The following is a 26,256-nucleotide window of genomic DNA, read 5'->3' as shown; positions in this document are numbered from 1 at the left end:
AACAAACTGAAACATGTTGAACAACATCGAGTCGTTTCAAGTTAAGTCTTTCGAAACTTTAATTACCAGCATTATCAAATGTTGTCCTAATTTCTTTCACCTGGTAATCCTATGTCCTAGAATGATTGTTGTTTCTTTTCGTGTTTCGCACGTCTACGATTTAAATTGTTAGTTATTCAATATGGAACGTTTCGTTTCGTGCTACTAATTATCAAAGTTCCACTTGACCAACCGTCCACTAGCCGTTATTACGCAAAGGTCGATTTGCGTTATACGGTTCGAACGTTCTCAGTTAAGATTATAATTGTTCAATATTTATGTCGTATTAACGACATCGATGTCGGACATCACACCGGTATATGCAAATACGCTACGTTTCTTCTGAAATTTTTAAATGCGAAACAACCACGTTCCTTCTCAGAAATCGCAATCTTCTGCACGCAAAATACTTATACCCTGTATAGATACTTTCCTTCAGGATTTTCCAAAGTCTGCCGCAATATTTTTAACTTTATGAATCTTTACGAAACTTTACGAAATGTCACGAATCTCTGTAAAGCAATGGTGATTATAAATTCCTCTTTTCAGCATTTCCTTATCTGGACGAAATCCTCCAAGTTCAATGCCCAATTATATAATATATATAGATAATATTTATCAATTTCGTGTATGTTTTTCACAAATCTTCCCCATCCTTAACTTTTTTTAATTTTGCTAAATTATTTAACCCGTTATATATCAACGCGATACTTTATTTGAAACTTTTTAAGTCAATTCATAGAATGCCCTTAATGAGTTAATGATCCGTAAATTTTTATCTATAATATTTTATCGACCAATTTCTGTTGACGATATTTCCATCGATTATAGGGGTGGGTGGATGGCGATCTGAACGGAAGACGAGGTTTGCGCGTAACTTCCTGGTCGCGGTGCAACAAGTTCGGTGTTCGTTTCACCGGCGACGGTTCACTGACACGGGGCGTCGATGCCGGCAAACGTCCCCGGCAGGAGAATGGCGACGTGGACAACGACGGCGGCGCCGAGGTAGCGTGGTTCGTGGCTGTCCCTCGAAGCGACACACTTAACGTCGAGACGCCATCGTCGAAGGACGCATGAATATGTATACTATCGCGACTGTCCGGTGTAATCTCGCGTCCAAATGAGGCTCGGTGTCGATGGACGATCAATCAACACGGTGTTACGTGCTTTTCTCTTCCTTTATTCCTTTTGCTATCTTCTTTCTTTCGTTAATTTTACATCGAAGTTGGTGATTACAATCTGAAATCCGAGCAGATGGAGTTATTAGTTTTTAAACGAAATCAAATATGACGTCTTTTTCTACTCTCTATTTCATCCTTTATAAAGTGTGATGAACGGTGACCATGCTGGATGGAAAGATGAAGTGAAAGAAATCGATTGTGGTGAATTTCCGGTAGGTAGACTAGGATAAGTCGGTGCGTAGGAATGAATGGAGGAGCTATAGAAAAGGCAACACCCCCGCTGATTCACGATGGACTTCCACGTTTCATCTACATGTATAAATAAATTGATTTATGTTAATTTTGATGGTCTTTGCGTACAAATTGTTCTGAAATTTCGTATTTTATTTATATAATATAAAATGAGAATTTCTTTATACTCTTTCAAGTTATCAGTTAGTGCTATAATCAGATGTAAAGTCACTTTGATCGAAATTTCCCGCCGCACCTCGGTTTTTGTTATTATTGTGTACCAATTACTGTGCAAAGTTCGTGACCTTAACTTCTCGAGGAATAATCTAGCGTTACGCAACGTAATTACATGGCATTAATCTTAAACCACGTAGTGCACGTTGGGTTCATAACACCGGATCATTAAAGGAACAATTGTGAGAGACTTTGCTTTGGACATTGTTCATGTGCACTTGAAATTTGAGTGTACCTTTTAATTAAGCAAGATGAAGGGAGACGATCGATTGATCTGCAGTGAACTGCAGTTATAAAATAAAAGTGCATCGTAAGCAGGGAGATCGATCGGGAATCCCCGGCAAATCACGCGACACGTGGACGTCCTGCCGGCACATAAGAGGCCCTTTCGTTCCCTATAGTCACTTCTTTGCTTCGCGTTGGCATAAAAAAGTGGAGCCTTGAATCTTCACGGAAGAAACAATTCGACGATCCATCAATTTTGACAGGCAATTTCACGGAGGACGACATTATAGAAAAGAATACCGGCTAGTATTAGTCGATTCTTGAGGTACGCAGAAGTAACAACTCGATTTTGCTCTTGTCATTACTTGAAGTTAAATTATTCCAATTATTAATCAAATTTAAATTAAAGAATCTGTAACGAAGCTTTTAGGGTAATCTAATTAATTTGAATTATCATTATGCAGTAAAATTTATGTTTTGTAATTCATTGGTATAATATCGATTCTCTTCCATTTCGCAAAGCTTTCTCATAATGGATACTATTGTATATTAACAATCTCTAATATCCAAAATCTTGAAACAACAGAAAGTCTTTAGAAGATATCCCTTCATGAACATACTTGAATAAAAATGCAGATTTTCCTCAGGATCGTTTCGTTGATCCCGAAAGAGCGAGACCGGTTGAAAAACAGAGAAGAGGAAAAGAGAGGAGGCAGAAGGTGTCGGCCTTGCGCCGATGATCGCCGCTGAAAATCAGTCAAGTTTGCGTGCCGGCTCCAGCCTGGGGCAGTTCGAGGAGGCAACGCGCGACGGAAGTGTGGGTGGCGGCAACGAGGCTGGTGGAGCCGGCGCAACTACTACCTCGGAGCCAGGTGAGAGAGCTAATTATCCGACTTGAGATTGTGATCATCCGAGTATGTGTTCCGGGAACCGGCCACCCAGATCTCCGATCAGATACTCGTGCTAAAAGGTGGCGCAACCTCTTATGGCACGTAATAATCGCTCTCCCCGATCCTGTTATCAGACAGATGAGAGATTTGGTTTGTTGAAATTCATGAAGCCATAAGCCACGTCCGAGGACATAAGTAAAATATTTCTTAAAAAAGTTTGAGATTAGAAAACAAATATATTTCACATCTCTGTTCTATTGTTCTCATAAGATAAGTAGTTAACTAGATTTCGCGGGTACATGATTTCGAAAGAACGTGTACGTTTTATTATCAGATAGTTTAAAAAATGAAATTCAGTAACGAAGAACTGAAAGGGAATTGAAACATCAAAATAGAAATACAATTGGGTTTCTCAAGGGTCTATGAACGAAACGATTTAGTACCACAAAAGCCTGTGCCGTGGCTTGTACGGCGTTTACCTTCCGGACTACTTCTTGGTCTATACATATGTGTGTATATACCAAACGATATATGTGATTGAGTATTCTATTTTTTCATTTCAATTCAAAAGCACGCAATTGCTCTTCAAAATACTCCTTATATATTTTTTAAGTTTCTGTGGTGATAAATAAAAAAATTTTCTCCTTTGTATCTACCTATAAAAAAATGAATAGTTAGAATTAATGAAAAAAAGAAGAAAAGGAAATCGACGGAAAGTTCATCGACATTTTTCTGCGATTTTCATCGTTTGTCGTGAATAGGTGTAATGAAGAAAGAGGAGCAGGAGGCGGCGCAGAACGAAAATTCCCTGAAAGAATCAACTGGTTCAGTGGTAACAGTAACTACACCTAGCGGCGTCGGGACGACGGCATCGACGGTGAACGCCAACACCACGACGACCAACACGACGGCTGCGACGGCTTCTACGATGCCTGGTGGAGGCGCTCGCAGCGACGTAGAGGAAGAGGAGGAGGAGGAGGCAGAAGAAGAAGAGGAGGAAGACGAAGAGGAAGAGGACGTGGAAGTGGAAGGTGGAGCGGCGCAAGAGGCGGTCGGTGGCGGTCTTCTAGCAAACGAAGGTGGGGGTGGAGGCGGCATGGCCGGCTTCTGGAGGCAGAGTAGACCCTCCAGTCCCCGCATGCCGCCTCCGGAGCAGCCGGAGCACAGGCCTAGGAGCCGACACGAGCCGGCGCCCGCGAGATACAACAACCTCGGTTACTGGAGAGCCAGGAGAGTCACATTTTATAAAAATGGCGACCCGTACTTTCCTGGTATTGAGTTCAGGTAAGCTATTAAAATCTATTTGCCGTTGATGATCGTGTTACGTAGCCTGATCCTTGTCATGTGTACAAAGCGGCGCTTACGCTAGTACCCTTATTGGGTGCAGGTGGCGTGTCCACCCTTCGTGGCCTTGATTTTGGCCTATGAATGAGATTCTTCCTACGGCATACAAAAGATACTAGTGTGAATCATTCGTTTACCAATGAGTTTCAGATTTAAATGGCATTAATTGTACAATATTGATGAAACGTATCGGTAAACCGAAGTTAATTATGAAAATTGAAGTCGTAGTTCTTATCACAGCGATAACTTGCAGGTTTAAGCCAGGAAGAGACATCGGTTCCCTGGAGGCTCTCCTGGATAGGCTGTCCCTGCGAATGGACCTGCCCAGAGGGGCACGACACATCTTCTCCATGGATGGTGATCGTAAACTCACCTTGGACGAGCTCGAAGACGGTGCCTCGTACGTCGTTTCCAGCTACAAATCGTTCAAGGTAAGCGAAATGAACTTTCTATTTATAATTTTTCATCTATAATATCGCCAGATGAAATCTTAAAGCTCAGAAACGGCGAGAATCATTAGAAATACATATCATCAGAAAGAAATACTGCTGGGAAGAAGCATTATTTTCCAATCAGGTTACTATGCATGGTGTTTAAGATTGCTTGGAAAAAAGGGTCTTAATCGCCCATCGGCGGAAAAGTGGGTCATTCGATCTGATACATTGCACGAAGAAGAAATAAGGTCCTTAAGACACAGGATCGCGTGTATGTGTAGATCAAATCTGGTCAGGTAACAACAACCCTCCCACCTCCCTTCGAACGAGAGAACCAATCTTATTACGACAGCGATAATTCAACACGTGCAGGGACTTATGCATGGCGAAAAGTAAATATCCTTTTCTACTTGGGGCGTTCGTCGCTTACGTATCGTTCGTATAATTAAAGCGAACCTAGAGCTGGTGTACACATAACACACGCTTAATATTCATGAGCCACAGCCTGTGTGCAAGAAGGTGGACGGACGTTAAAACACTAGCGACTTCTACAAATGCGTACTTTGAACGTGTTGGGCACGCGTATACATACAGCTAATGCATACACACGCAGATATCAATAGGAAGCGTAATAGAGCTGGCCAGGTCGCGATATAGCAATTTATAAGAAAACTGCGTATATTGCTGTCAACAATCTTTGTGTATCTGGCCCAGATCAGTCTTTAAGCAGGCCACACGCAATACTAATATGCCTAGTTTACCTAAAAAGAACAGTCACAACGATCATTGTTCTATATCAATCTTCTTTGACAAATATCAAACATTTAAAATTGTATTTTATTCAAATCAATTCTAAAATGCTTACGTTAATCGCTGCATTATTCAAGCGTAGAGCGAATCAAGGCCAATTCAAAGGGGATCGTCTACGAGATTCGAAAGTCGAGGGATTGGTTGCAGGGAAAAATTGTCCAATTAACGGCTAAACCTTTCAACTCAATTCGCCTGGAAGACCACGGGTGTTCATTATTTTTATGAAAGCGCCGATAGGAAGGATTGGATATCATTTATCGTTGCGTCATGCCATGCGAAGGGTGGTCCACGCCCCAACCTAATTTCTAGGTTTTAAGGTGTGACTAAGCCGCTCGTTATACCGTATATCGTATCGTCGCAGTTTCTGCTTTCCTACCTCGGCTTGTGTACGATCCGTTATTTCGATCGGCGTTAGTCTTGTGTTGGGTCAGCCCTTAATCCGGCAAAGTGGCCAAAGCTTATGTACGATCCTATCGTACTTATAGCAACCTTCGCATGCCGATTGAAGTCCATAATCGGTGTTCATACACCCATGACCTATATCCTGTATTCTCATGAACAATATCTAGACTGAGATTCACCTTGACCTATATTGTAAGAGGTTCAATCGATATTAAGCTCTCTACGAACCACCTTGTTATTTTTAATCATAGACATCATCTAAAAATTTTAAAAGGAACAATCGAAGGCTTAACGAGATTTAAATAAAAAATTGTATCAATAATTCTTCTCCATAAGAATAACTTTGTCTGCATTCGTTCTTAATGATACCGAATCTAATTGTACTAAATCAGTATCAGGTACATATTTTGACTATTGTTTACCAAAGCCACGTGGCATGAAAGATCGACGTACGTAGGTGAATCTGCGGTCTTGAGGTAGGAGTGGGAGCGTGTCAACGGGACGAAAAGTGGGAGTAAGTATCACCACAGGGTTGGCTGGAAAGCGAGGTGAAAAGGGCTGGCCAATTGGATCTGCGGTTGCGCACCAGTCCACCCTCTTATGTCGCTCTGGTTCCGTTCAAATGGTACGCCATCCTATTTCGCTTAATGCCTCATTATCGTGCTTCCATGCGTTCCACTCGTCTGCATATTTTCATTCCCACTAAACCAGTCATTAATCCATCTTTCCTTCATGTCGTGATAACGGTTGCGCCTTTAAATGGACTCCAGTTTCTTCACCTCGCTACACGGATGACCTAAATTTCTTTATGGCGCCACACCACAAAAAATTATCCCGCTGATCTTCGTCAGACTAAAATGTAGGTCGGATGCTCGATCGTTTGCCAGTTAATTCGCTTCCTTCGTGTCGTTCGTGTTTTATGCATTAAGTGACTGTCCACTGTTCAATTGCTTTATATAGGAACTTTATATAATTTAGCCAGGTCGAAATCTAAGCACATGCAGTTTTTGGTTCTTCCCGTTTCCTCGAAACATTTTACACTGTTTCATTCTTTTCTTTTTTTTTTTTTTTTTGTAGTATACATAGTCGAGTTTCTCCAAGAACGTATGAATCACGTTGTAGCATAGGGGGTTAGAGACAGGGTGAGAGGGTAGGTTCGTATTTCCGTTAAGGAGACCGATGCAGGGCTCTCAAGTCGTAGGGCAGCTAGCAAGGGAGAGACCGTATCTCATTGACCGTTGGTCAGTCCCGCAAGGGATCAATAAATACAACGTTCTCCACATAGACGATTCACAAACCGTGTTTCCACTGTTCTGTCTGAAGAAACTTGATGAAACAGATTGATATTCTCTTAACGGTTCGAAATTTTACCCACCCTCTCCGATAAGTACAATTCATTGTTAAAAAGCGTAAATTAGAAGCGAGGATCACGTTATATTTGGAAATTTATAGTTGCATTCGAAATTGTAATGAAATAGTGATGCATGGAGGAGCGATAACATGATGAAAAATTAATGTTGCGGGATAACGGAAATGACGAGGAACCGGTGGAAGATATAGCATCGATTACAGCCGGCTGTGAGTTGACGCAATCAATTATGTTCTGACCGTCTCTCGCAAAGGCGTTACTACTGCGGTCGGAAGTAACAGTTTATTACTACTGCAAACCTCTGAGCGCAAACGTAATACACACGTACGCGTGACAACCGTTCATCGAAAGGCATTGATGCTATGTGACGACGTCGACCGATTCGGATGTGTGCCACTGACATGGAACAGTGACTAGTCGGGCATCGAGGTCTCCCTCATTTTGGTTGCTTACCGCTACGTTTCTTATAATCGTATTTGCATTTTCGTTCTATTCGTATTACCAAAATGCTTAAATAAAATTTGAAGAAACGATAAGCAGAATGATGTATTGTACGCTTATACGATTTTTTTTTTCTTGAAAATGTAACTTAGGTCGTTTTAGCTTACGACTATTTTTGTATTCGATCTTATCGATTGTATCTTGATTAATTTCACGGATGTAATATAAATAAAGTATAAAAAGCGTCACCAAAAATTGCCATCCTTCAGGCAGCGTTTTACAATTGAATAATCGCCGCGATTATTTCTTTGTAATCGCTAGTGGCACGTTTCAAACGTAGGACGATCCGTCACGCATGTTTCGAGCTCGTTCTTCATTTTCATATCGTGCCGGCTTTCGCCGTGATAACGAGTCCTTTTTCTTTCTGAAATAGTCGGTCGCAGCTACTGTCGTGTGCACACGTGTTCCCTCCCTTAAATTCATAAGGGATATAACAGCGCTGGTGAGTGTTCTTGAAAGAAATAATTGTTAACTAGTCTGAAATTCATGTCAGCCACCCTCCACCGTGATATGTCACGAACTCTAGCGTCAGAAACTTCTTGCACGTATCTGGCCTATATGCGTCACGAAATCACAAGGAATACCTTCCTAAGAAACGAATAAAATATGTAATTACAAAGAACGGATCGTTGTTGCGTTCTTACGGACGTTTCACGCGAGGCTATTCATGGGACATGTGACATGTAAGGAAAAGATTTCGATAGCCATAATCTCGGTGAACCAAATTTTGTTCTGCTTTTATCGTCTTTGGGCCGACGAAAATATTGCATGCTTGCCTGCAGATTAATTACACGTACTCGGCAAGGGAGAGGGCGAAGAAACGAGGAAGGTAGTCGAAAAATATTTGCGACGATAAACGGACTCCCTTAAGCTCGTAAATTTTTTCGATATCCACCTCCTTTTCAGGTAGTTGTTGTTCTTCTAGGCTGCATGACTGACGGCAGTCCACTTTAATTGACATTATTACGTCGATCCTGTAAGCGATATACCTTGAGTTATCGAATAATTACGCTAACATTCGATCTGATTCCAACTGATTGTAGAGTTCGAGTTGGAGAGTTCTTCATCGAGCTTCTTATTTCGTTTCGCGTTTTTTTATTTTTGACTAATACCTCCTTGCGTTTAAATCAGCTTTCACAGATGTAGAAGCCTAAGTATACAGGCTGATATTTAATTACACGATATTTCTTCTCTGGTCAAATTTATAGCATAAAATGAGCAGAAGAAGTTACTCGAAAATATGACTTTTAGTGACCTGATTTTCAAATTGCGATGTAGAAAAAAAATGAGGAAAGTTTAATTAAGAAAATATACGGCGAGACATATGTCTACATATTAAATAGGAATGTTAATGCAATTAATAGTAAGAATAAGGTCGTTCCACGCAACGGTAAGTTCCTTCTAATTATCTGCGTATGAAAAACTCCCGGACTTTCTTCTCGACATATCGACATGCAATTGAACGATCCGCAAAGCGGAAGGGGACGTGTATGTGCGAATTCAAAGTGATCAGAATGTTGCTCCGTTACCTACTTTCTTTCTCCCCTCTTTCTCCCGTTATCATGAAACACGCAGATTCGTGTTACTATTCGCATTGTAATCCGTGGCTCGGATCATTTATCGCTGGTTGTCGCGCTGAATATGTATGAGGTTCGAATTCGAAATAAATGAATTTCGGTAAGGGTCGATTAAAGAGAAGCATTTCAAGAAAACCGGTCGCGATCCGTCGTTCCCTTCGGTGCGTATTACACCAATCCACACACGTTTTCGCCACATGACGTGTATACCTCGATCGACGATATGTAAATCACTGCGGCATCCCGTCTGTATGGTATTCGTTGCCTTTTGACCAGACTGCCTGCACGCTTGTCGCAGAATATTCGCAGGACAACTACCCTGTGTGTTAAACCTTCTCTCACTCCGTATAGCTCGCTCGCTCGTCACGCACTCCTGTAATATATGTCAATTACGATTTCAACTTCTTGCATGCATAAGTAGCCCCGACAACCCTCGATTTTCTTCTAATAATGCACAGAATGAAACAAAAGTAATGCAATTCCAAGTTCCAATACATCAGAACAGTAGAAAGGAACGATAGAAGAATTCTGTGATATGTGGTATTAGTAACAAAAACCCATATAAATTAATTTATTTCCATCATACATTATTATATTATTTTCAAACTATCCTGCAAAATATATTTCAAAAGATTTCAGAAAGAACCTTGGTCTTTCTCTTACTGAATCTTGATACTGTTGAATCTTGATAATCAATCTACTCTAAAACCATTTGCGACCATTTTTATTTTAGGAATGAAACTAGTTGATTTTCAAAGCGTCAAGATAAGCCTTCTTTTAACTATATAGAAATTATAGTAATTCATCAAAGCCCTGCTTAATATATCAAATATTAAGTAATTCGTAGATGATTGAGTGGAACGCTTTTGTTCTATTGTATATCGAGCCTATGTGGCACTACGATACAAATAGTCGTAAGTTGTGGATGATTTTCATGTGAGCAATTTTTATATTAACATCTTACACAAAATGCACGAAGTTAATTTAGGCAACGATCGTCGCGAAAAATCAGGGTTGTGTATACGCCATACGAGATTATCGATAAGGGAAGAAAAAAAATGTTTCATGTTAATCGGCCGAATTAACCCAACAATCGCCGCGCAAACAGCTTATCGATGCAGAGAGCCTTATCACCTGCCAATTATAATGCCGCGCGCGTGCATTGAATGCCATGTGGAAACTGTTGGAAAATGGAAATACTTTTTTTCTCACCACAAATTCGTATCAATTTTATATATAAGATACATAGCGTATTATTTTTTATCAGAATGATAGTCAACGTTCTTTCATAACTAAAATATTCAATTCGACTAATCGAATTAGTGTTGTAAATGGCTGGCGCCAAAGGTTAAGGGTTGGAGTACAGTGAAGCGACCTTTCAACGGTCCTCGCTCTCTTATCAACAAGGTAAACGGTCAAGACGGATATTCACCCTGTTGTACGTTGCGAGCTAGTGTTCCAATGTAGATGAGAAAGTCAAACTCAATGTCCTGTCCTGTTGTTCTCTGCGAAGAGATATATTGATGTGAAAAGCAAATAATTTTCTACTAATAAATTATGCAACGAAGAAAAAATATAAGGTAAAAAATATGATGGTTAAAATATTCTTAATAATCTCTATAGGCTGATATTCTTGACAGGATACTTGGTTATAGCGTAATCGATTGTAGAATATGCAGGATTTCATTTTCATTGAAACGGGAGGTCACGGTTAATCGAGAAAGTTCGATCTTTGAAGAGATCTGAGAAGAGATCGAATTACTCGAATCATGTGGCAGGTTTTTTACAATACATACAGATAAATATTTAGGTCGAACGTAAAATTCTTGATAACGTTAAAAGTGAAAAAAGAAAGTCACAAAAATTCTACTATTTATTAATTTGACTGCGTAAATATTGTGCAGCATGAATTGTTGTATCAGAAAGATGAATCAACGGGGTACATGACCGCGTAAATGCGTGAAAAGGTTAAGGGTTGTAGCACCCATGGTGAACCCAGAGTGTGCACCCACGCATACTTTCGTTGCGCCTTCCATCCGATCGCATACCAACAGCCGGAAGATTGTTGCACCGTGACCTTAGCCTTGCAAACAAACATATGCGTTGACTCACACATATTGCAGTTCGCTGGTAAATCGTAATTTATGGGGACAGCGTCATAAATTACTATACGAACCAGCTAAACTCCTCGTGAATGGACTCTCGTTTCTTCTTTCTTTTTTCCACTCCTAGTTGCCTCGTTTTTTTTTCCAGCCACACGATCGAAATGGCTATTTCATGTTACAACGTCGCGCAAACTGTTCACCTGAAACGTTGAAATCTATAGATTATATAAGTACCATATTACATAGAAGAAACAATATTGTTTCAAATTATTACGACATCCGCTTGAAATTATGAAAATTGTTTTTTCAATGCAGGGTACATAATATTTGTGAGCTTTCGTTTCAACTAACGACAAATACTTATAATTATGAGAAATAGATCTTTCTACGACGTTGTGCCCTGGACGTCGATGAAGGGGTGTATTTTTAGTTTGTAATTTATTAATAGACACTTTCGTGAGCAGCGAACCTTACGAGGTTCGTTTCGATGGAAGAGATTGTGTAAGTCGTTCTGATTTCAAGCTTGCTTGGAGTCGATCAGATTGCGGAAACAAAGTTGACCCGTAAACTGGTTTCGAGTCTAGTCGAACAGTAAGTTTCGACAGTGATATAAGAAAGTAAATAATGAAGACTGTCCGGTAGCTTTGGACAGAATTCATGAAGTTCATTAAGAATCTAAGCACATTACAGATTTTTCTGGCGATGGTGTTTATATGCAATAATATTCCTTATTCTATAGCGGAAACAATCACTTACTGATATATGAGAAATTTATAAAATTTTATTTATTAAACTGATAGTATGTATCTGTGTATTTAACATACACATAATTGACGAAAATATAAATTAAATATTAAATTAAAAATTTGTAAATTAGTTATTTTAGAAATATATTTCATCGGAATTAATAACGTTACCAGATAATTCGTGAAATCTACGGAATTCCAATCGATCCTGTCCAAATTATTGCTGCTGATTCATGCGACAAAAAATTGTATATCTTTTCACTCTCGTCCAAATGTTCTCCTTTCAAAGCTCGTGCCTCGAGTCCATTAAGCGTCTTAGTCGCTTTGTCATAAGTATTTATTGTATATTATAAGAACAATTTGAACTTGAACTGTCTTCAATCTTTGTTATGACGTCTTCGAACAACTTTTAAACATACATACATTTCGAAGTGTAATTTCTTAAAAAGCTAATAATTTTCGAGAAAAGAAATCACTGAATGGCTTACCTATGGGTTAAGCTTACGTCACGGAGGGTGCATTACCGGAAGGGTTGCTCGCCTGTGTGAGAAAGAGAGAGTCGTTTAACCTTCACCTTGTGTTAATCTATGCTTCTATTATCATACCAATCCCATCAAAGCTGGCATTGCATTGCAACTGCACGAGGATGAACGCGTACACATCTATTGGTCGATCGAGTTATCTTTTAATGATGAATTTCTCTGAAACTTGTTTGTATCATTGTTTGGGTCGCTTAATACAAAGTTTAAATTAATACAAGGTTTAATATAAAGAAAAGTAAGAAATATCTGTGAAATAATTGAATTGCACGATTTTATGAAATTTTGTTATTTGCCACTGATAAATTTGGAAAGATCTCAAGTATAGCAAACGATTGCAAGGTCATCGAATCTCTGGCATTCTGCCGGCAGCAGCGTGCGTGTCTCGAATTCATAAGTCGGTTTATTACACTATTAGCCTCGTTAACGTTTTTTTTCATTGCCTCTCTGTCTTACTTGAATATTGACCCCATTTAGTCAACAAGGATAATTGGTCCTATACGATGCTACTTCTTTTTTCATTCGGTACGCCGCTGTATCAGGGCGTGGACGCCCTTAATTCCAAAGAATGCTTTCAGCCTCATTTCCTATTGCGAACACTCATTTTCGAACGTATATCCTCATTAACAGGTGTCCATCAAGCTTCCATTTAACAAAATTTCCACTCGTCTATCATAATATACCATCATTTGTCGACAAATCATGACACAGGCAAAATTACATTAGAACTATACTTTGTAACAATCAACTGTATGCAAGAACCTTGTTATATATAAAATCTCATACACGTGAGATGAAGATAAAAAAAAAAAAATACTGCACCTGTAGTATATTACCTTTAAGTTGCTTATAAAGTATTCTTTATGATATGCAAAAGATAAAAAGCCATATAAGAAAAAATTTTATATAGAAATATAAAATTTTGTACGATATAACATAAAATCTTTATGAATATAAAATTACCAACGACTAATTTATTAACGTGTTAACTACAATTTTCCATACTTCGATAGATCTTCGATTTAAGAACAGAAAATAAGTCATTGACTAAAACAGACTTCTGAAGATTTTTGCATTTCTTCGAACGTGTAGTGAATCCAAACTTTTGACCAGCAATCTACGTGTCGCACGATCTGGTGTGCTATATACTCTCAAGTACAGGGGGTGGCTGTTTGGCCTTGAGACGCGATGGCTCTCCTAGAAAGCGGAGGGGGAGGGTAGGGGATGTTGCAGCCAGGGGGTTGGTTCTCCAGCCCAATGAGGCAGTACACACCCCGCCTCCAGTTATCCATCGAACACAGTTGAGGTTGCACCTAGTGGCACAACCTTCTTACGGCCCTCGTTTGCTTTGAACACCACGTTTTCGTTTGTTCCGATCATAGTTCCCTTTGCGATCAGCCGCTGCGATTACAAGGCGTCGCCTTTTCCACAGAAGTTTCCCGTTCTTTTTTACGAACCCGTGTTGTTCATACAATTATACAATCAAATTAAAGTCTTCCAATCTACGAAGTACAGTTGTATGATTAAAACAGAAGAAATAACTAAAATTTGTCGATCTGTTATATAAGGTATTATTAGAAGAATTAAAAAGATTGAAGAAGAACTAAGGGTTACTGTGTGCAAGTGATGGAAAAGAATGTGAACAAGCAAGGATAAAGTTTATTGTTCAGTGAAGAACGTTCTCTAAGGACTGTGAATATCGTTGAGTGAGACTACAGTGATCTAGGTTCACCATTGAGTCGGCAAGTTCCTCGTCCCGCTCGGACTTGGAGCCGGACTTTGGCGCCGGCGGAGACAAGGCGGACTCTTATAGCGACTCCGAGCTAGAGTCCTGTAGCCCTAAATCCTGGGACGGCTGCGACAGTTTTGTCGTGTTGATGAGCGATTCCTTTGAAGTTATATCGCTGCCGGCCGATATGTTGCAGGTCCTCCAAATCCTAATCAGATTCTATATATTAATGTTAAATTATAGTGGGTGAAGCAAATATAGTGAGGCACTTTGTGATATAAAGTGTTAACAATTAAAATGAATATTTAAACCTTAAAGCCACTAGCATAGTTTCACTATATTTATTTAACCAATCATACGCCATTGATTGAATCCGTTAGAAATCATTAATGGAATTGCTTGAGGTTTTCACGACTTGTTTTTAACTTATTATCTAACTTGGAATAATAGCCGGCCAGCTACGGAAAGAAAAGCAACACCTGGTACACGAGTCCTACTGGCGGAGGTAGCAGAGGTGGAGCAAGCGTTGGAGGTGGTGTCGGAGGATGGCAAAGTAGACCACCAGCGGTGGCGAGTCTTAGCAGAAAAGCTTCCATCACCGACGAAGCACCACCTCCTGGCGGTGGAAAGCCTTCTTCGGGACGTGTCATACGAATTGTTAACAACCATGATCATACAGTACAGGTAGTAATTACAAAGCACACCTAAAACGTATATCAAATTTCTTTATATTTTTCTTTTTTATAAGTTACAACTAATTGATTTCAGTGTCGAGTCTTGCTGAACCTCCGTACTTCACAACCGTTCGAAGAAGTGCTGGAAGATCTTGGACAAGTATTAAAGATGAATGGGGCCAAAAGAATGTTCACAGTTTCAGGTCAAGAGGTAAAATACTGCAATAGAAATAAGTATTGTAAAAATTCACGTGAAATACAATACAAAATCTGTGGCCGAAATTGTCGAGAAGGATGACGTACATCGTGATCGATTGGTGTACGTTCGTGAACGGCCGAAACGTGGGCGACTCGAAAGTTTATCAGCGATTTATGCAAATCGAAGACATTGGCTCGGCATCGTACTTATAAAATCTGCTTGAATAATGTTTGTCCATAAATATGCATGCGATGGTGGGGGTAGAAGCGTCGAAACGAAGCGTGACGATATCGGGGTCGACTTCTTTGCAATAAATGGAATAGGGTCGTTGATTAACTCTCTTTTCAATCGCCTCCGAACGATCTTTTTATTATACTCAAAAATATCGTTGGTAATCAGGGAATAAAATTCCTGAAAAAAGAAATAGGTCACTAAGCGATACAAACAAAATTTCGCTTCAATAGATATTGAAATTCACATCTTGTTAATGCAAAAAGATAGCAGATGGAAGTAGGATATTATTATTCCTGTTTCTCATCGTTGCATGTTATTTTAATCATTTTTGATTCGAGTTTCACAACGTCATAGCAGATTACACGATTATACGTTCTGGTGATCGCAGCCGTTGTAAATCGGTTGGAGGCTCGTGGGAAAAAAGGTCAGAGATCCATCTTTCCAGGTCACGACCGTATATGAATTTCAAATTGACCAATTTTCCTTAGCGAGCATTCTTGCGACTACCTTATGCATCATCGTGTATACGCCCTGTGACGTCTACGTCAACAGTGACGTTCGTGACATGATTCCGACACGGGAACAAGATGTGTCTAGGTTCATTCATTTTGACACCTACATTCCTTTCTCGTATTTATTTTTATCGATACCGCATCCTTAGAATTTATAATCAAGGATAATTGTTTAAAGACAATATTAAAAATAAAACCACAATTTTTCATCTGTTTCTAAATTAAATAACTATACCGTTGACAGGTAAGAAGTTTCTCGCAACTAAGGAACGAATTCGCTGACGTGGATACTTTTTATCTGGGTACTGGGTCGGGGATGGGTATAGCTGGTGCTGTTACCGCATCCCCAGCAAGAAGATCCAGATCACGAGGACCACCCACTGTGGTCGAGGATATCGGTCGTCAAAGACGAGCTCGAAGCAAAAGCAGACCACGCGCTTTGTATGCCCCTGATTCAGACGTCGTCCGAGTAAACGGTTCTCCATATCGCTCTTCGCTTATCCATTATGTACACCGATTATCTAATTGTAAATAACGATATTAAACGAGCACATTACGCTCTCTCTAAATAGATTATAGCGTTGTCGAGGTATTGCGAGACGAACCAGCTAGAGTGACTATTCGAGGATTGAGACGATCCTTTTATCCACCTTCCCACCTGCCACCGGTGGACAATTCTCCGCCGGATAAGAAGCTGCAACTTGAATGGGTTTACGGATATCGGGGCACCGATACCCGAAGAAATCTCTGGGTTCTACCGAGTGGAGAACTTTTGTACTATGTCGCTGCCGTGGCTGTTCTCTTTGACAGAGAGGAAAATGCACAACGGCACTATGTGGGCCATACGGAGGATATTACGTGCATGGAGGTATTATTGTTGATTTCAGTTGGGACTTTAACTGGATTATAATTGATCGGAAAGATATTACGGGAATCTAAAATAGATCAGACGTTAAAATCAAAAAATGTAAAAAGATAATTTAACATCTCCGGAATTTTAAGATCGAATAAGTGTGATTAAATATTTCAACGTATTCGCTTAATGTATATGTAGGTTCACCCAAGTAGAGAGCTGGTGGCATCCGGACAAAAAGCTGGTAGACACAGAAAAGCGCAACCACACGTTCGCATATGGTCAACAGAGACTCTGCTTACTCTGTACGTGTTCGGAATGACTGAGTTCCAGATGGGCGTCTCCGCGTTAGCGTTCTCTCAATTGGTAAAATATCATACCCAAATGCACACATACGCGATACTAATGTAGTAACATAACGTGAATCTAAATATCGTATAAAAAAGAATTGAACAACGAGCACATTTCTATATGATTCTTGGTGCACAGAACGGGGGTAGTTACGTATTAGCGGTTGACGCTGGCAGGGAGGCGATACTCTCAGTGTGGCAGTGGCAATGGGGCCATTTGTTGGGTAAAGTGGCGGTAAGCTTTTCTCCACCTACTTCGCGCACGCTACAATGTCATGATCATATATCATAATGTCCGCGTGTAATACCAATTTTTATAGACCATGCAGGAGGACCTAACCGGTGCAGCTTTTCATCCTCTCGACGACAATCTACTGATTACGCACGGTAGAGGTCACTTGACCTTCTGGAATCGGCGGAAAGACGGTTTCTTTGAAAGGACGGACATTATCAAACCTGTACGTTGCAATGTGAAGTAAACGTGTGCTCGTCTATTTGGAGCTACTTACTGATTCTGGTTTTCCATTTAAGCCATCCCGTACGCACGTGACTAGCATTCAATTCGAGCAAGACGGAGATGTTGTCACGGCAGACAGCGACGGTTTCATCACCGTTTACTCCGTGGATGCGGACGGTGCATACTTTGTACGAATGGAATTTGAGGCGCATAATAAAGGCATTAGCTCACTTGTTATGCTATCAGAAGGAACGTTGCTCTCTGGCGGAGAAAAAGACCGTAAAATCGCCGCGTGGGATTCCCTTCAGAATTACAAACGTATCACGGACACTAAAGTATGCGTGTAACCTAGATTTTAATTAATAGGCAAGTATTATATGTTATGCTATTTCTGAAAATTACATTACATAGTTACCAGAGGCAGTAGGAGGTGTGCGAAGTATTTATCCTCAGAGACCAGGAAGGAACGACGGAAATATTTATGTTGGAACTACCAGGAATAATATTTTAGAAGGTTCTCTTCAAAGAAGGTTTAATCAAGTCGTGTTTGGCCATGGGAGACAGTTGTGGGGTCTTGCTGTGCATCCTGACGACGAAGTGTTCGCTACTGCGGGTCATGATAAGAATATTGCTCTTTGGCGCAGACATAAACTTTTGTGGACGACACAGGTATTAATTTAAATCTTCAAATTTTCACATTCAAATAAAAATTGTTAAATCTTAACTAAAATTTAAATTCAAATGTAACGTTTGTTTAGGTCGGTTTTGAGTGCATTTGCATAGCTTTCCATCCTTTTGGAGTTGCCCTTGCCGCTGGTTCTTCTGAAGGTCATCTCTTGGTCCTCGCCGCAGACACAGGGGCAGCTGTGGCAACCCTTAGAGTTTGTGGTTCACCTTTATCATGCATTGGCTATAATCCAAGTATGATACACATATAAAACATGATTATATATTTGTATATTTTTGTACGTTGATTATAAAAGATATAAGATTTTATTTTTGTTGAACAGCGGGAGAAATTGTGGCAATGGGTTCTCAGAATGGTAGTGTATATCTCTTTAGAGTATCTAGAGACGGATTCTCGTACAAGAAGAGTAACAAGATCCGCGGAACGCAACCATTAGTGCAGCTTGACTGGAGTTCCGATAGCAGATTTCTCCAGACTGTTACACAGGACTACGACTTAGTATTCTGTAACGTTGCTTATTTTTATAATTAAATTAGCTTTAAACTTTAAAGAGAATAAATATAACTTAAAGTACATTTTTCAGGGGATGTGAAAGCCTTATCATCGGAGAAGAGTCCATTAGTTATGAAGGATGTGAAATGGTACACGCACAACTGCATGGTTGGATACATGGTATCTGGTAAGTATACGCAAGTTCTATAACAGTAAAAGCAACACTGTACATTATTATTATTACAGTTTCAGGATTATTAAAATAATATATAACAATACTGTTTACAGGAATGTGGAATAATCGTTACTATCCGTTAACGACTGTTCTAACTACGTCAAGTAGGTCAGCAGCTCATGACATGTTAGTCAGTGGTGATGCAGAAGGCTATCTGAGACTTTTCAGGTATCCATGTACCAGTGCTAAGGCCGAATACGTCGAAGAAAAAGTGTATAGTTCTCTAGTGGCTTGCGCCAGATTTCTCTACAACGATCAGAATGTCGTCACCGTCGGTGGGACCGACGCTGCGCTCATGCTTTGGGAATTAGTCGACGAGTAGATAAAAGGACTACCTCTTGTTATAAATTTTGCCTTTGTCTTCAATAGTCTGGTAACTAGACTATTAACGCAATCTGTACAAAATCGCGATGATTCGTTCCATTGTGGAACTTTTTTAATACCAATGAACAAACGCGACAAACGTTTATCTTCTTATCATTGCGCTGAATACAGTTCAGTAACATGCGTTCAGCAGTTCGTCCTCAGCGAAAGAATTGAACGGCTGAGTCGATACTTAGCAAATTTTGCAAACGTTTTCATTCAACTTGATTCGGTTGACAAGCATGTTTTTTCCGGCGATAATATGTTTGTCGTTTATTGTCCAATATCCAACCTGGAAAGCGTTAAAACTGTCTGGGCATGTTTGTCTGTGGCCTCACTTTTGTGTCGATGAATCTTTCTAGAGACAAGGAGACATTTTTCACGTTTTAAGTATAGTTTCATGCAGCAGCAACGCAGTTCGCGCTTTATTCCCTGAAACGTTGAAAGAAGTAGTTTGATATTTGTAAACGAAAGGAAGATAAGATCTACTGAAAATATATTGCATCGCTCGACTATCTTCAAGTTAAGCGTCTTGCAAGTGCAATACATTCACTTTTTACATCCGTTGCCACATCATAGCATCTTGTGAATTTCTCCAAGACATCCACCTCCACGAAATAATCCGTACACGATGTTTTTAATTATTTTTACTTCTTAAGACCGACATTTGAACAGAATTTCTCATTACACGTTTAAAGATCAGGACTTCTTTTATCGACGATAGTAACAGCGAAGGACAAGAATCTATCTTCCCTTCCTTCAACTGTTTTGCCATTGTCGTATTACGACTTCTTGTATGCATTTATGATAACAGCGACAAACGATAATGTTATCACGCTACAACGATGCAGTACATTATTAAAGTCGTAATGAAAGCAATACAAATAGGCACACGTTATATGTGTATCCAGTAGGAGTATAAAAGAAAAAGAAACAAAAAAAAAAAAAAAAAAAGAAAAAAGAAACAATATGTGCACGTTCAGGAGCGTGCAATTTTTGAGGCGCTGGCGCCACTTGGTAGATTTTAAGTAATGGAGATAGATTTAAACAGAAATTGAGATGAAGACGATAAATATTACATGCACCTTTGTGCCGGGACGATGGTCAATTCATTTTTCTTTTCATCGTTTCGAAGATTTTAGAGAAAATGCTGTTGCGGGTCAACGCGTCTCTCCGTCGATTCTCCCTTTTGTTCACACCTATTTCTAGAGAAAACAAATTGATGAAGTATAGGGAAAAATATACAGAGTTTAAACGATATGTTACTATTACAGAAATATATATTATATATATAAATATATACATATAGTAGTAGATGCAAATGATAACACGAGAATCTCTCATGTTAGCAAGCTATGCTCGGGATCGTCACTGCCATGGCATCGAGTTCGAAATTTTTTCACGGCCTGCATGCTTCAAAATACTGCTTTCTCTGAGAGAGAGCTCGTATGATCGAATCTATTTCTAGGATAGTGATCACCGTGAGCCTTTATCCGAACCTTTAAACGAACTCTTATCGACGATTCAAACCTGCTTTTACGTTCCATTATTTTATTATGTATTGAACGAATATCAGACTACACTTGTTACTTTTCTAAGGAAATTTGAATATATGAACTTTGCGATCATTTTTAGAAAGAAGTTGAAATATCTGCGAAAGCAAATAAATTCGTATATTATAAGAATCATCGTAAAAAAATGTTTCAATCGCAGGCGGAACTGAATTTTGCTCTTCGATGCGTCCTGAAACAAAAACGAAAAGGATTCAAACGATCCCTCAAATCTTTAGCATAAAATCGTAACAGTGTAGAAAGCTATCTTACTACAATAAATTCTGCACATTAGATACAAAATGATTGAATCATTACTATTAACTATTAGACGTATTCTAAAAATAATGAAAAATTTTTTTTACTATAGGTAATCAGTAAGAGTAAAATATACACAACCAGTAACTCAAAGCGATTCTTTATTATTAATAATTTTATTTCTTACACTATGAGTGTTCTTGGTAAGCGTCTAAGTGGTTCATTTTCCTTTCATCCTCTCAAACGTAACACGTCCACGTCTCTCTTCCTCCTTTGAAACATCTTTCTCTCATTTTTTCACATCGAATTTCGTATCGCATAGCTATTCAAGGATAGAAAGGTATGAACGTGTCGGCCGCATTCGTGTTCAAAATGTCTATGCGCTACGAAAAAACAGTTGTTTAAAATTCAGCCAAGTAGAAAACAGAAACAAATACATAAAAGAATGTAAACCAGTACGATTTATATCAGAAAAAAGCCAATTACTAATTACTGAACAATTTCCTTATCGTGTATTTCAATGCTTAATCGCTTTATTTCACGAGACGCCATACTCATCTGTGATGTTTTATTATTCAGTTTCATCATCAGTTTAAATCGCGATAAATGCGTGCAAAGTGGTTATTTTATAAATGGAACTTGAACAAAAAAATGCGTATAATTACAATTGGAGCGCATGAAACATACTCGAACAGAAATGTTTCGCGGAACGTGCGAGAAAGTTTTGAATTGAAAACGAAGTTTCGTTTTGAACTACAAAGTTACTGTCAAGTGATTATTCCATTCTTCCTCTATGATATACAGACTAGATAATACAAGAAGGAAAGCCACCCGTACGTCCGTATTTTGGAAGCTTTTGCCGTGTTTTCCTTTTCTCTTTTTTTTATCTCTAGTATTAACAATCACGCGGTTGATCTTTTTAGACACAAGTATCAGCTGTTTTTATCCATTGTCCTTCCTCTATTCCTATAACATTTTATTTAAGCCGAGTCTGTAATGACTATTTTACGTTTTATTTTTGCTTCAAAATGAATAAAATTTAACTTAATTTGTATACATTATCTGCTAACTGAGGACTGGTGTCTTAAAAATATAATTCCTTGACATAAATATAATATAATATAATAAATATATAATATAACCTTGACATTATCGAAAGTAGAGGAAAATAATGAATAAAAAAACTGACACATGCGTTGTAAAAGATCTTATAATACGGTCCTACAGCGCCGTGGAATCGAGGTACGACGAGAGGCTCTTGTTAATCACCTCTGAAGACAGGCTCTAAGCGCGGCGCGGAGGAGCTCTGTGATGTATTCCATTGAAATTCGCAGAGCTTCCTCGATCGCGCCGTGGTAGCCCACTTTAGAGGTTTTAGCCGGTAAGGATCCGGCACTACCTCGCAACCTCCTCATCCACATGATTAAGTTAGATTGTCGAACTTTTTCCTCTCTTCATCCTTTCGCTCCTCTTCTAATTTTCTTGTCTCTTCATCATTTCGTTGCTCTTGTAATTCCGCCCTCTCCTCATCTTTTTGTTTCTGTCCCAATTCTCTTCTCCCTTCATGCTGTTGCTCCTGCTCTAATTCTCTCCTCTCTTCAATCTCTCGTTCTTGTCGTTTTGTTACGTTTTTCACAGAATTATCAGATCTCTCTTGCGATAGGCCAGCTTTAGTAAACAAATAGATCGGCCGTTGAAATCCTTTCGATGGGTGTGGAGGTATCGATAACACTTCATATTTGGAAAAGCCGACTTCAGAAGATAAGAGATACTGCGTGAAGTTATGCGGTCGAAATTCAATACTCTCATAATTCTTATATATCCGTTCCTATGACAAGAAAACAAAGTAACATATATCAATTTTAGGATAATATAATGATTAAATATACCTTTTAGAGCAAGTAGGGAAATACTTACTGTAAGATTTTTTTTCTTGGAGTAACTACTCCAACCTTGAGGTTCTAGTAATAAAACTCCACCGGGGCGTAATTGTGCGTACATACGCCTGAAAGCCTGTTTTAAACCTGCATCTCCGAAATTCAAGTGTATCCATTTAGTTATCGACAGACAAAGAATTGTGTCGAACTGCGGCTGTTCTGTACACAATAGTGAATCATCCTCGAGCACATAATTACCCTAAAAATAAATATATTAAAATTTTTTAGAACTTAAATTTACGTGATATAATATATGTAATTTAATACAATACCTGTACAAAAGTGACATTGTAAGGGAAACCTCTGTGACTTTTATTCTTTGTGAAACCTGGAATGTCAACTGGACCATAAATGATTGGCATAGATATTGGAAAGAAGTTTACATCTTGGTGATCACTATCCTCGTTGCCAGCAGGAGACTGTGCACAATTGACATAATGTTTAATATTTTTTCGAGCTATATTGATGAGTGTTCTATCAATATCTATACCAGTTACACTGCGGGCAGAGAAATCTCTTGCAACAGAAAGAGTAATATGACCAATGTTGCAACCAATGTCTAATACATCTTTGTCAATAAATAAATATTTGTACTGTACAAATACTGTCAGTCTTGTATCCATATCATTATGAGAATTACGGTACCCATAATACCTGTTGTAATTTCCATATTGATAACGAGCATCTTTCTCTCTGAACCTGGGCATTGTTTGTTTCTTCTTCTTATCTTGACTTGGCCTATGCAGTGGTCTAGTCTTCCAGCCTCCAGGTTGTGGAATTACAGGACTGACAATTTTATCTTTAACATCCACTTTCCTTAACCTTTTGTCCTTAGGTTCCTCTAAACCTTTCAAACGTAATTTATTCTTGTCTTTCTGTGAACTTTCTGGTTTTGTCTCTTTAGGCTGACTGGATGAATTAGTCGGTGATGAATTCAGTGGTGGTTGTTGTTGCTCTGCCACAATATTGTCTAGAACACTTTGTTCCATGGGTTCTACAATATCAATAGCATCACAGTCTTTAATTTTGATTTCAGTTGAATCACTTGCATCATTCCCAGAACCAGAAGATGCCCGTTTTTTCTTTCTATTTCGTCGCTTAGAACATTTCTTAGTTGGGGATATAAGCTGTTTTTCATATTCCTCATTGTCATTACAATTGCTCAGATTCAAAGGGTCACAGATATTTGGTGGAATTATTACTTCAATAACCTCTGTTTTATGTCTAGGTGTAGGCAATGGGCTAGACTTAGGTGTAACAGCATTCATAGCTCTATTTATTTCCTCATCCTGCATGCTATTTAAATTTAAAGGATCACGTATGTTACCACCAAGTAAAAATTTTGTAGGTGGAATAATTGCACCTTCCTTCTTCCTACGTTTATATGGTGGAAAGAATTTACCATTGCTAATAAAACTCTGTAGACGTTTCCTACCAAACTTAAAATGACGACTGTCTTCGTGCTTGTGTTTTTTATGAGAAGAATTAAATGTCTTTCTTGATTTTTCATTTTCCTTCTTAGTAATATGACCCATTTTGGTGGACCGATCAACTTGCGTGGATGACATTTTTTAGAATCTAAAAAGAGAGTTGCAGAAATTAGATTTAGATTTTGTGATAAAAATTAATAAATACCATTAAAAAGACAACAATTCAAAAAAATCAACATAAATAGCAAACCTAAATTAAAAAATATTGCATGAAATTCGAATTATATTTATTTAACATGGTATATATAAATTCTACATAGTCGATGAAAATTTTGGTAGTAAAATTCCGAACTATCTAAGCACATAAACGTTATCAAAAAATACGTAAAACATAAAGGAAAAGACGTTGTAGTAGGCTTTAAGATAATGTCCTTCTATAATGAATAACCAAACAACGACCGCATTATCACATAAGAATTTATTACATAAAATCTTGTTCGTATATATTACGTACATAAATTTAAAAGAATATTTCCTAGTGGTTGAAGCAATTATTTGTCGCCCCGCGAACTATTTAAAATCGCGTGACTTTAAAAGTATTTGTACACCTAATATTTTTATAATAACTCAATTAAGTTAGTAAGCATTCAATTGGGATCAAAACAAATTCATGTATTAAAAATAGAAAAGTTTTTTATTTAATAAAAAATCAACCATCATAACCATCTCCTCAGTGACACTATATGATATTTTTATTTAATTTTAAAAACGGCGTCGAGACGAATTTAAGGGTGTCATAAACAGTTAGTTTTCTCCTATAAGTTCTTAAGAAAATCAAAAGCAGATAAACAAATACTATTTTAACTGTCAAATTTTTATGTTTATTATATGATACTTTTATAACGCATTATTGAAAATAGTTTTATGTTATTTTCATACGTAGAACATTGTTAATGTAAATAGTTTTTAATATATCAATTGATCGTTTAAAGTTATTACAAAAAGTGTAGGTATACAAATATCCTTTTGACCCACGGTATACACGACTCTCTGTGTAAATTTATCATTCCCGCGACCGCGCATGCGCAGATTATGGTTTATGGCGTTTTGTAAACGAATGGTCGTCTATGCCTACAGTTTTCGTTTTGGATTTTTCCCTTTAGATGCCTTGCTAAACGTATAAACTTACTGTCAAATGTCTTGCACCCGACTTTGGTTTCAGTTCGGTGTACTTCTTGCTCGCATTAAGCACAAAAATCCACGTTTGTCAGAAAATATGTGATGCACCCAGCTTCGAACTGTCGTTGTGCGCCCATCAACGATGGCGAATAGCTGCTTTGCTTGCTTTGCTCAAACTCCATTTTCTATGTGGGTACCCGAATGAGCCGAACATAGCTTCGGCAATTTTCGGCTCCGAAATACAATTTGATTGGACGAAAACAATTTTTTGAATACTGTATAAATGCAGAACCCTTAGAAAATAACAGAAAGTTTTGTAATTCAATTATTTGAATATTCCAAAAGGAAACATGTATATATGTGAATACACACACACACACACACACACACACACACACACACACACACACGTATGCCTATAGATGTATATAAATGCGTAATATTGTTCCGTTATTTGCATACATTTATACACTTTGAATACTAATAGAA

General features: G+C 38.5%; 2 protein-coding genes and 1 long non-coding RNA gene across 4 annotated transcripts; 1 reads left to right on the top strand and 2 right to left on the bottom strand.

Annotated features, from left to right (window-relative positions):
* Positions 1-1,108: 1,108 nt before the first annotated feature.
* Positions 1,109-21,600, top strand: LOC100650124 (echinoderm microtubule-associated protein-like CG42247). The gene is made up of 17 exons (XM_012314411.3): positions 1,109-2,235; positions 2,558-2,782; positions 3,562-4,084; positions 4,398-4,575; positions 14,807-15,040; positions 15,125-15,241; positions 16,220-16,451; positions 16,548-16,843; positions 17,030-17,194; positions 17,318-17,413; positions 17,499-17,636; positions 17,710-17,970; positions 18,047-18,304; positions 18,394-18,556; positions 18,646-18,828; positions 18,907-19,002; positions 19,104-21,600. The coding sequence occupies exons 2-17, from the start codon at positions 2,647-2,649 to the stop codon at positions 19,370-19,372; spliced, it is 3,345 nt and encodes a 1,114-aa protein (XP_012169801.1). The 5' UTR covers positions 1,109-2,235; positions 2,558-2,646; the 3' UTR covers positions 19,373-21,600.
* On the bottom strand, positions 9,805-13,406 carry LOC110119713. 2 transcript variants are annotated; one of them, XR_007225808.1, is made up of 5 exons: positions 12,694-13,406; positions 12,577-12,628; positions 12,260-12,494; positions 11,414-11,542; positions 9,805-11,320 (listed from the first exon to the last, which is right to left on the bottom strand). It is a non-coding gene; the product is annotated as an uncharacterized LOC110119713 (long non-coding RNA). The 2 variants fall into 2 exon arrangements; XR_002308209.2 differs by lacking the exon at positions 12,260-12,494.
* On the bottom strand, positions 21,366-26,078 carry LOC100646478 (7SK snRNA methylphosphate capping enzyme bin3). The gene is made up of 4 exons (XM_003399359.4): positions 25,778-26,078; positions 23,431-24,736; positions 23,139-23,357; positions 21,366-23,049 (listed from the first exon to the last, which is right to left on the bottom strand). Exons 2-4 carry the CDS (start codon positions 24,724-24,726, stop codon positions 22,645-22,647), a joined length of 1,920 nt encoding a protein of 639 aa, XP_003399407.1. The 5' UTR covers positions 24,727-24,736; positions 25,778-26,078; the 3' UTR covers positions 21,366-22,644.
* Between the last annotated feature and the right edge of the window lie 178 nt (positions 26,079-26,256).

Source organism: Bombus terrestris, chromosome 11 (assembly GCF_910591885.1).
Source record: "Bombus terrestris chromosome 11, iyBomTerr1.2, whole genome shotgun sequence".
NCBI classification, from domain to species: Eukaryota; Metazoa; Arthropoda; class Insecta; order Hymenoptera; family Apidae; genus Bombus; species Bombus terrestris.
Note: the sequence above shows the minus strand (reverse complement) of the source record. Positions and strands in the feature narration are given on the sequence as shown.